Raw genomic sequence first — 12596 nt, forward strand, 5'->3', positions numbered from 1 at the left:
TAAGGGGAATTAAGTATCTATTGTGATGGAACAATTGCTAGCAAGTATTAAAAGTAATATTAAGATAAAGGAAGAACGGATATTACTTGAGGCTTTGTCAGTTGATATTGGCATTGCTTAGAACTTATTTCGTTAGTCCGTTTATAAAATCACTAGCTGTTCCCGTGTGGCTTCATCCGCATGGAATTATAAAATCATTACTCTCAATGGCAAATGTCAAAATTGTCCATTACCATAATAACGTTGCTTCCTTAATTTTGGCAGCTTATAGTTTATAGTCCCTTTCCCACATGAAAGATTTTTCCAATTTATTTACCCCCTAAGTTTAATAGCGTCCCTACATTTTTAATTAAGGAATAATAATTCAAAAATATCCTTGACTGCTGATATCCTACGCCTTGAAGTAGTGTCTTTACGCTTTATTATATTAGTATTAGTAAGGATTAGATTTTTACTATAAAACCTCTTAAAGAACACATTACTTATTTTTTCTTTTTCAAAACTTTGACCCTCATTATGTAAATTTGTTTTACTTCCTTGTATTAAAAAAAAATCGCATTAAAGTTATAATATTAATCCCGAATTAAACAGAAACTCCCAAGACAGGAATTTTGATTTCTGGCAGAATGTTTATGCGACCCCAATATGGCGGTCTTTTCGTTTTGTCATTTCACTTGCGCGGCAAAAAGATGGCCTGTCAGATTTTTATTTTCTTAGCTTCCCGTCACTTCCGGGTTGGTTGTGAATTTTTCATAAAATCTATTCCTTTCTTTTATCATTTGTTAGCAACGTTTTTCCTTCATTTTCTCTTTACTATGCTAACCTAATATTTTGTATATTTTTATTAAAGTAACAAATAAGAAAAGAAATTGAATTAGAGAAATCTACTCTCCGTTCTATTATTAATTTTTCTATAACAAAAATACTTTTTTAGTCAGAGGAAAAATACCCAAAATATTTGGGCTTGACTACAACTATGTAGAATTGGCGGGAAACCAAACTTTTCTTTTAGTTTACGTTATCAATATTCTAATTAAAAAATATTACATATCAAATATATTGCAGTGATATAGTTTAATTCATCTACTAAAAATAAATAAGATTGCTTACCATTTTGACAGTTATTTTTTTAAATATTACAACACCATAGACAATTCACTAATCAAGAGCACAGACACAAAAGTCGATCACTATATCCCACAGCACTGCGCTTCGAATGCACCGACAGCCACTTCCTTTGCCTCTTCGGATCTGTAAGATGAAAAAAAAAACATTGACTTAGTGAAAGTGAGAGCGGTTCGGTCGCGCCTTGTTGAGATGATTTCGACAATGTTATTCGCTTTTTAGTATTGTTGGCAAATAATTAATGCTACGGTGTGATTGTAACTTTATGCACCGATTAGTTTTTGCGCAGTCCGAGCAACTTTTTTCGTTAGTTTGGCGGCAAAAAAATTGTCAGTGCCATAGATTTTCTCTTTTTTATTTTTATTACTTTGAAACATTGATAATACACTTAAATTAAATTTGAATTTGACCTTTTATAATATTAATTTGTGCGTTCGTTTCCTTCGACTCTGAATTTTAGAATCAAGCCAGTCTAAACCTTTCGTTAAGTGGAATTTATTAAAAAAATATAATGTCATATTCAATATTCATAACATTGGCAATGTTTTACGCACATAACCATGAACGAGCGACCCAATAAATACGTTTTCGGTGGCTGAATACAATTTTACCTTCATTTAAAATTCGTATTAAATGGCTTGGGATAACACGTTGACCTCAGCCCCACAACTTTCGACTTTTAACTAAATTATGTAATGTTACGGGCGTGATAATATATCACACCAATTACGCGTCTTTTATTAAAAAGGCTATCATTTTAAGTACGAAAACATGTAAACGATTACAAAATAAGCGGCTAACTTACTGATATTTTTAACAATTAATCTATATACTTCTATACTCTATACTCTATATTCTATACTCTATACTCTATACTCTATACTCTATACTCTATACTCTATACTCTATACTTTATACTCTATACTAATATAATAAAGCGTAAACACACACAACTTCGTGGCGTAGGATGTCAGCAATCACAGCATATTTTTAAATTATCCTTTGTAACAGTGACATTGAAACATTGAAAAAATTTTCATGAGGGAAAGGGACCATAAACTACAGGCTGCCAACATTAAGGAAGCAATATTATTATGGTAATGGTAATTTTGACATTTGCAATTGAGAATTTGTTAAATGTAAACAGTAAATGGGAACAACTAGTTAGTTTATAATACTCACAACGATACAGAGTAATTGGTCCTTAGGGTACGTTTTTCATATTAAAAGAACTAACATAGTAACATGAGGAAATACTTTGTAGAACTTTGACTGTCAATAACATTGATGTCTAACAAGTAGAAAGAAATTCAGAGCATATTTAATTACTTATTCTTGCATAATAAGTTGATTTTGTGTAATATTCCTAATTGTTTCCAAACAACAGTTGATAATTATCTACGTTGAATAAACTTTCTAAGCAAATTAACAAATTGAGGGCAGTTTGACACAGATTTTCACTCGCGTGTCGGCCGCGGCCAGGTGCGCCCGTGATACCCAACACTTATTTACGTTCGACTTTAAATCACTAACAAATGTAATCAACTACAGACTTCACATCCCGATTCAAATTTCCGCGCGATTCCCAATCAATTTTCTCATTTTACTTTTTTTCTACATCAAATTTGCAATATTCTTATCGGCCAGTATTTGTTAAGCAAACCAACCAAAGAGGTCGAATACGTCGAACTTCACTAAACAAACAGAGCAATACATGTTTGGCGACTGAATCGTTTTGATGTTATGTGATTATTAGAAAATGCTTGAAGTACGCATAAAACATACAATTCCTTGAATCAATAAACGCATGTAAAATATTTATACAAATATTGACAATTCATACGTACGTAAGATAACGTTTTTCGAGTGACTTGCTATTTTGTAAAAAAATACAGTTATAGGTTATGCAATTGTAAGAATACTTCCGGCTTTAAAGAAAATTAAAAATATTATTATAATGAAACAGATTTCTACGCATCGAAACACAAACTGGACTGTGTTGTTTCTGTAACCCTTAATAAAACGAGTTTTCATAACCTATTACTAGTGAACAAACATCATACTATAGTCCAATAATCTCGTGACTCCGAAATGCTTATACAAAACTAAAATTTTAAATTTAATTTTACTTTTGTGAATTTCAAAGAGTTATTTATAGATAATAAATAACTCTTTGAAATTCACAAAAGTTCCATAACAATGTAAACGATTTTCTGTTCAAAACCATCGAGAGTAAAAATAGCGCATTTCACGGTGCACGATGTTGGCGTAGTTCACTTTATCTAAATGACTTTCCCGCACACCGCACAAGCTCCTCGAACCGTAACTTCAAATCCGTTTTACGGTTGCACGGGATTCTTATATGACTTCAGCCAGCACTTTTCTCTACCACTCATATTAAGACAAAAAATATTAATATAGTTAATAATAACAAAAACCCTTATTGAGAGTTGAGAAAGAATTATTATTATTTTATGAGGTTACTTCCTGTAATAAGACGTAATCACACACTATTTTGTTATGTAGGATATCAATAACCACAGCCTTTTTCTGTATATATATTTTTAATAATCCTCCTATACTTACGACACGCTTTAGGCTACACACCCTTATACTCGTAAACACACGCTGTTAAATATACGGGGTGAGAAAATAGGACAAAATTACACCAGCAAAGAACCAATGTTGCCATGGTTACTAATCATCAGTCAATGGCGAGGGCTTCTATTTGAATATTTGAATTTAAACATCTTACTAATTTTACAGATGGGAAAGTTTAGAAGGATGGATGGATGTTTGTTAGAGTTTGTAGCCTAAACTGCTGAACGGATAACGATGAATATTGGCATAGATGTAGACGATGGTCTGGAAAAACACATAGACTTTTGTTGTTTTTAATACCACGCGAATGGAGTCGCATGCGAAAGCTAGTAAACAATAAAAAAAAGTTTGTATAATGTCATGCGGATGAAGCCGCACGAGATACTATTTAATTTATAGATATCTGTTTATCTCCAACAGATCACCGTATGATATAGGATTTGCATAATAAAATATTCCACGTCACTTTCATTTTGAACCTCGATGTGGTTGCGTTGCGGTAAAATTGGGACGTGAATCGAAAACACGTGCTTTATAAATAGTAGTATGTCCAAGTCCTCTTGTATTATAAATGACATGTGTTGAATACTCTATGAAACTACATGTACGCAAGAAAAATGAGAGTCAGGAAATTACATATCGAATAAATTTATTTACATGGGCATTTACTTCGACTCTATGCAGTATAGAGAATACTGTTTCTGTACTTGACTTAAATTACAATTTCGTGGCACAAAAATAAAATATCATAAAATAAAAAATATATATAGATTTATAGGACTTTGCTCTAGCTTTGTGACGTAGGATGTCAGCAATCACAGCATATTTTTAAATAATTCTTTTCTTAATATAAATCCCTATACTTATTATACGCTTTAGGCTATATATTTTCGCGCTATTATATTTATGGGGTAAATAAATTGGAAAAAACCTTAATGTGGGAAGGGACCATAAAATACAAGCTGCCAACATTAAGGAAGCAAGGTTATTATGGTAATTGTTATCTAATGTCAAAGGCCTTCGTTGTCATTTGTGCGTTTGAATTTTGACATTTACAATTGAGAATTTGACAAATTCAAACTATACAATAAAGTTTTTATAATTTCCAGCGGATGTAGCCGCACGGGAACAGCTAGTCTCTGACACCATCTTGTCTCGAATTATAATAAACAAAGGATAAATGACCCAGAATTAATCAGGCATCGTGCTCTCCTAACCCAGTTCCAAAGTTGTAATATATAGCGTGCCTAACTTCAGGAATTCCCGCCGAAACGACGTCGGAGCAATTATTAGGGATCAGTTGGCGCGGCGCAGTACCCTAATGGAGCTTTAAAGCCAAAAGATAATCGGCTCAATGCGGTTCGTAGGTTAAACGTAATCCTCCTTAATTTATTCCATTTTCATACGATAGCTAAAACAATTTAATCGTCTATGTTATTAAAAATGTCAACGGATTATTGGTTTGCTTTTTAATCTTAAAAACGAAAATTATGTAAAAAAAAACATACAGAATCAATGATATCTTCTTTTGGAAATCATTTAAAAAGATAAAAAAAACTAAAGGCGTTGCCTTTTTATTGTCTAATATTGCCATTCTTAACGGCAATAAATAATATTAATAGAAACATGGAATCATTATATTAATAAATTACTTTACATTAATATTACGACGTTTTTTTTTTCAAGTTAATTCTTAAGTGGTTTCGAACTAGGCAAAAAAATCTACTATGTTATTTCAAGATTCCAAAGCTATCTTTAGCTACGCGTGAGAAGACAAAGTGCTTTTAGTGTCACGTTAAACCAAAAACAGACAAAAAAAATAATCAAAATTAATGTGGAATTTCTCTAAAATGTTCAACATCGCTTATTACGAACGAACTAAATGTACGAACTAACTGTAAGTACAATAAACATTGTTAAAACTGTGATCAGTCCGTTTTCCCGCGCTTCGGTTTCTATGTCTAGCATAATGGTATATTTTAAGAGTAGTAGAGGGCGCAACTTTAGCTGTACTAATAGCCCGATCGAGTAAAATAACTACCACCGAAGACAGAAAGTACAGGGCAGTGGAAGTACTTCCACGTTTCGTGTTATGATTATTTATTACTAGCTTACACCTGCGACTCCCTCCGCAAATAATTAAAAAAAAAACAAATGCAAGTAGCCTGTGTTCTTCAAACTATCTTCTACATCTATGCTAAATTTCATCGTAATACGTTCATTAATTTTGGCTACAAACTGTAACAAACATCGATTCATCCAACTAAACTTTCGCATTCATAACATTAGTAACATAGTAAGATTATTATTTTGAAAATATCAGCTACAATTTTATGCGTTGAATAAATGACAATAAACTTTCTGTTAGCTTTAGTATTGTAAACGGAAGTGGAAATCGACTTCCCAATTATCGATACGTTAAAGAACTGCAGTCTCACTCTTCAACGTTTTCAATACAATTTATTACGCGGTAATACGTAACCGAGAGCGTAAGTCAGGGGTGACGAACCTTTGGCACGCGTGCTATATAGGCACACGACATAATATTTTGGGCACGTCTCTAATAAAAACAATACGACAAAAATTATGAAATAGGTGCAAGGAAATGACGTAATGATCGCAGTGAAAATTATTCGGTACGTCTAAGACGGCAATTTTATTTAAAAAAATAGCTCTTTAATGCATAAATGTTCGCCATCCCTGGCGTAAGTTGTGTCAGTGTGCCGAAGCGGAGTTACGACTTACGTCTGTTTACACATTATTAACAACCTTTCACACGATCTTTATGACGTCGTTCCAGAAATGTTACTACTCAAACGCTCTAGTAATAAGTTGAGTAAATGCGAGTTTAAAATTACGAAGGAAAACTTTTCTTGATATTTTCAAATTGAATTTCTTTCAAATTCTTATCAATTAACTGTTATTATCAGTTACATAGGTAAAAAAATTTTTAGCTAAACATTTAGTTTAAATACTTCAAGGATTTCGATCATTATCTTAACTTCTTTGGTAATGTTTGCAGTTTCTTCCTCTTTCTGGTGCGAGAGTGAAAAAAATGGTTATTTTAAAAACTGATAATTATCAATACACGAACGGGTTTTAAATATCGTAAGTTACGATTCAAAGAATCGATTACAATGTCGTAATAACGTTTTTTCGGTCCCCAATACGATGCGATTTTCGTAACATGTGCATTTATATACGAAAGAAATCGTTTCATCGGAACTAAATGAACTCATCAAGAAATCTCTTCATTAACGGACCATTAGCGCCATCTTGTTGGCATTACCGTTTTTTACCACTAGATGTCGTACTTACGTAATGTCAGGCTTTATCCTTATTTATTTCTCTGTTAAAATTAAACGACATTTAAAATGTTTATAAAGAAACACTTCAAGCGTTTTTTCGTAACTTTAGTATAACTACAAAGAAATGTTATGAAGAATTTTTTCATGTTTCATTTCACGGTTCAAGAAGTCTTTTGTTTGGGACTTAGTTATAAATTTAAGACCAGATTCTCAAATTCTCTTTAAGAGTGTATGACCGACGCGATGTAATGTAACGTGTTAAAACGTGTAATGTACGTTACATTACATCGCGTCGGTCATACATGCAGCCAGTACGTAGTATGAGAAAACCAGCGAGATTGAGTAGCTTATGTTTATTGAACTTTACACCCAGAATATATTTCCCAGTACACTTGCATGGCAGGTACTGGTAAGGGGACAGCTAGGTGGATATTAGTTGAGAGTTAGGTAACACCCCGATCGTATTCCCGAAGCTAGACTGACAGGATTCGTTTCCTACGCTCTCGTGAAATGCATTGTACCAGTAGCGGGCAAACTGCTACTCTGTTTTATTAGCTTATGTATTTCCTTCCTTTACCTCGTAACAATATACAGCGTAATGTCGGTAAGTAAAAACTAATTGATATTATTATTAAAGGCGGTTCAATGAACAGTAAGTCGACCTCAGAAGTTCGCTGTTACAGGATGTTGCAATTAAATGGAAACTAACTGCCGGCCATGAAACTATTGCTCTCGATATCGCATGTTTATGCAATTGCTAATTGAAATTGATATAACTGAATGCAATCTATACTTAATATAATAAGGCGTAAACGCACATTACTTCGTGGCCTAGGATGTCAGCAGTCACAGCATTTTTTTTAACAATTCTTTCTTTAATAAAAAGCCCTACACTTACTACACGCTTTAGGATATATATTCACGCTATATATGTTCACGCTAATAAATATAAGGGGTAAATAAATCGGAACAAACCTTAATGTGGAAAAGGGACTATAAACTATAAGCTACTAACATTAAAGAAGCAAGATTGTTATGGTTACGGTAATTTTTATATTTGGTAAGAGTTTGACAAGTGTAAAGAATGAAATAAAGTTTTTATAATATCTTGCGGATGGAGCCACACGGGAACAGCTAGTTTTTAATATTTTTTTTTGATTATATTGATAACAAAATACCTTGAGGAAATTAACAAAGGTAACCTAGCCTTACTTAGTATACCGTGATATAATCAAATCTGTAGGCATAATAGTAATAAATTCTGCTTTTTAAGGCATAAACATTTTTAGAAACAATCTCGTGAAAAGGAACGTAATATAGTTGCACTTTCTCCATTTCATTCTAGAAAACTAACATATAAAGAAAATAAATTTAGTTTAATGAATCTGAAAATGATGCAATAATTCCAAGATACTTAAATTAGGAATGTAGGAGTATAAACCCGTACAAACATACACACCCACGTACAAATAGATTTTTCACGTTACGTAATACTTAGTCTTTAAGATTCCTTTACTTGTATAGATCATTACTGAATATATATTTATTCGTCTCTCACTTAGTCTGGAAAAATGCTTGCTTTTGTTTCTAAGGAAATAAATGATGCCAATAACCAAAAACAAATGAAATGTTACAGACGTAATATTTATATTTTTGTATGTATTGAAATAACTCAAAAACTGCTGGGCCGAATTCAAAAAATCTTTCACCGTTAGACAATTCACCTGAAATTTTATATTTTTTTTTTAATTTTAGATCAAGTTGCCAGTGTTGAAATAAAAATAATCATAAATCTAAAGTATCGTTGTTAACGTGAAACATTTAGAAAAACCAGATGACAAAATTTTAAAAAAAATATTCGAGTATTGATACTTTTTAAACGTAAACATCCAATTAAAGTATTAAATAAAGTCATTACGCAATTAATTATAAGTTTAAGCTTTAATTACTTTACGTTATAAATTACATCCCTTCGCTATTCAAACAATAATTTGAGAACAAAGTTTGATTAAATTCGTTAGCAGAAAATGTTATAGAAAACTCAATAAAATGCATCCCCTGGGACACAGATGTAGGGAAGTATTGAGCCATCTTACTAATCTAACTTCCCACTAATATTATAAATGCGAAAGTTTAAATGAATAGACGTATGGATGGATGTTTGTTAGAGTTTGTAGCCTAAACTGCTTAACACATCTCAATGAAATTTGGTACAGATGACGATAGTCTGGATGAACACATAGGCTACTTTTGTTTTTTGATTTCATGCAAACGGAGTCGCGGGCAAAAGCTATATACTACAAAAATTACTGTCCATTTATACAGATCAGTGCTAGAAACCCACAGTATATAATTATTATACGCACTTATATTTTCAAGTTGTTTTGCTCCGATTAAAAATATTTTGTTTTGATCATTTTAAAGGTGAAGGTAATTCTGTTGCAATACGATATGCATTTTAAATTGAAAATTTTCCATCATTTATTTAGAGTACGGAACGCTTAAGTACTTTAAAAACCCCTGATAGAATATTAGTCGAAAGCTTCAATCGGAACAACTTATTGCTTAGCTACATTTGCCTAAATCCTACATTAGTATTAGGAAAAATAACAGAACTAATTTTTATCTAACTTGCATTGAAATTATTTTCAACCGACTCTCAAAAAAGAGGTTATTTTCACTATGTCTGTTTTTTTTTAACAGACATATGTATTTTAGTTTAATTAATATAAAGACAAAACTTTGATTTTATTCCTGTGCTTCTTTTATCGGTAACATTTTAATATTAAAAGGTCAATCGTTTTTTATTTCCCACTGCAAATCTTGTTATTATTTGACATTTAATGTAATCAATACAATATTGCAATAAAGAAAACATCAAAAATGTTAATAAAACTACCAAATTATTAAATCTATACTATCTGTACTATTATAATAAAGCGTAAACACACACTTCTTTATTGCCTAAGATGTCAGCAATTACAGCATGTTTTCGAATAATGCTTTTTTTAATAAATGCCCTACACTTACGTCACGCTTTCGGGTATATATTTTCACGCCGATAAACTAAGGGGGAAAAAATTTTGGATAAAAATCCTAATGTGGGAAAGAGACCATAATTTGCTGCCAACATCAAGGAAGCAAAATTGGTATTTTGACATTTGCAATTAATAATTTGACACATGTAAAAAATTAAGTAAAATTTTCATTATTTTACGCGGATGAAGTCGCACGTGAACAGCTAGTGAGTTACTAAAAAACGAAGTATTTAGGCATTCAACATAACAGAAAGATCCTGGTCACTATTACGTATGTACTTTCCTTCCCAACCTGTTTATACGAAAAATTCCACACTTTACAAAAAAAAATTAAATTGAGCATAGAACTAATAGTAAGGAGCTAGTCGCTTAGTGGAAAAGTAGCTTTAAGCACATTATCACCAACCTCTTAAGTATTAGATAGTTGTCTTTTGATTAAGGGTTTATCAAAATCACAAAATTATGAATTTACATACCATATCGTTGGTGATCACGAAATTCTTACTAAGGGACAGCTAAATAATGCCTGAAGGACTACTAAATGTAAGAGATGGTTCATGAAACTTACTATTAAACAAAGTTAACCTTCTTGCTATTAACGTGCTAGTAAATGCAATAGGTAGTAAAAAAAAAAAATATGAGTGTATCACGCAAACAGTCCAATCGAAAACCTCTGCATACGTTTATAAAAAATATTATTCTCTATGCAATACATATGTTTGTTAGCTCTAGAGATTATGCAATTCAATTAACGCAGCAAAATGCGAATAAAACTACCCGAAATGTTTTATTACTAAGATTTGCTTTCATTTCGTATAATCATCTAACTTTCATTTGACATCTAAATACTCTCTTTGCGTAATTTTAACATTTAAAAACTTTCAGCTGTAACGTAAAAAAATCTACTACGAATTTTGGTTATGTCACTGCAGTTGTTTTTTATTGTTGAGCGAAATTTAGTATTTTAAGATTCGTAATGACGCATAATAATTCCTTGACAAAATCATCACATGAAAGTTAATGTTTTGATAATTAATTAATTTAGAATAGAGATATCTACAAAAAATCTATTTTAAGCATATATTTTTTTTTATTACTTTAATTAGGTACGATATTAATATTTCTTAGTTTCAACAAAAATCTATAAATATCTCAACGACTAATTAAACTTTTAGATATCTCATTAAAATAAAACCATATAAATAGAAGTAAAGTACTTACTTTTATTATAAAATCCGTTCATACACGACAGAAAAATCGAAAACAAAATCAAAAACAAATCGATACCAATAGCCTCAAACTTTTTAAATCAAAATGGCGTGCGCGTGCGTTTCGCGCGCTTATTCGCGACGTTTTGCGTCCCTACCACACACCTTCACTTACCACTAAACCATTCCACATGCCGGGGAATGTTTTAGTGGTAGGTCCACTTACTATTTTATATTTCAAACCTAGACAATTATTTTAACGTGCAAATTAATTTTCCTGTCCTGATAGAGCTTGACCTCTATACGACTGGGTCATTTGGTCAATTCGGTTTGTTCCCGCCAAAATTATGTTTAGGATAATTAAATACTGTATTGTATCTAGGAAAATAAAATATTGTATAGTTATTTGATTCAATTATCACCATTTTATTGTAGCTTTACATTTTTTGCTAGATAATGTTGCCATTTTTTTATCTTTCACTTTTTATTTTCCATAGAGATTGTTTATTGGATAATCTGTATGAATAAAATACGCTTCTGGGTAAAAAGGTAAAAAAAAAGGTAATTCGTATAAATAATTTATTAAATTGTAACATTTTATTTATATCAAAATAAATGTTTCTGTTCACCTTTTGACACAAACACCTTATTACGAAACAAAGACCAACTCCATTTATAATTCGGTAGAAAAAACTGAAAAAAATTCTTAATAAATTTTACTTAAGTTATTTAATAATGAACACATTTTGTTGATCATAATTATTTATTGACAGAGTGAGCCCTTCTGTTAAAACTATATAGATTTTGCACTAAAAAACTATAACAAAACGGATTATGCCATTTAAAAAGCATTAGACATATTATTTGACAGTTGTATTGAGAATAAAACAAATGAATTATCCCAGAACTAGTCAATATGAAATAAACGACGATATAAAGAGGAACATATAGGGTCCCACCAGAAACATAAACATTTTATGTGTGTTCAACAGATTCCATCCACAGACCGTATGCTGAATATAAGGCTGCTAATACCAATCTATATATGTTTACGATTAAAAAATTATTAAAATCGGTCCACTAGCGGCGGAGTCATGCTGTAACACACATAAAAAAAACATACAGACGAGTTGACTACCTCCTTCTTTTGGGATGTCGGTCAAAAAGAATAAATATTCAAAAGAAGAAGTCATGTCACATGTCATCTGTCTTATTAAAAATGATTTTCAGAATATATAGACTCTGGTATCATAATTTTTATTTAAACAATTTGAAGTATAATTGTGACAAGTAAAAGTGTTTCAATTTAAAAAAAA

At 31.4% G+C, this 12596-nt stretch overlaps 1 protein-coding gene across 3 annotated transcripts in view; it reads right to left on the bottom strand.

The window, feature by feature from the left end:
- The window catches only part of LOC106101590 (2-hydroxyacylsphingosine 1-beta-galactosyltransferase-like), a 35760-nt gene extending 24169 nt beyond the window's left edge, over window positions 1-11591 (bottom strand). Inside the window, exons 1-2 of one of the 3 annotated variants that reach the window (XM_013280873.1) lie at window positions 11507-11591; window positions 1111-1251 (exon numbers count right to left, since the gene is read on the bottom strand). In XM_013280873.1, the coding sequence (XP_013136327.1) occupies window positions 1111-1113 (3 nt within the window). In that variant the 5' untranslated portion in view covers window positions 1114-1251; window positions 11507-11591. Of the gene's footprint in view, window positions 1-1110; window positions 1252-10548; window positions 10568-11293; window positions 11446-11506 lie in introns of those variants that run through there. The other 2 variants (XM_013280872.1, XM_013280874.1) reach the window with 2 other exon arrangements.
- Between the last annotated feature and the right edge of the window lie 1005 nt (window positions 11592-12596).

The sequence above is a fragment of the Papilio polytes genome, unplaced genomic scaffold (assembly GCF_000836215.1).
Source record: "Papilio polytes unplaced genomic scaffold, Ppol_1.0 DF823980.1, whole genome shotgun sequence".
Lineage (NCBI taxonomy): Eukaryota > Metazoa > Arthropoda > Insecta > Lepidoptera > Papilionidae > Papilio > Papilio polytes.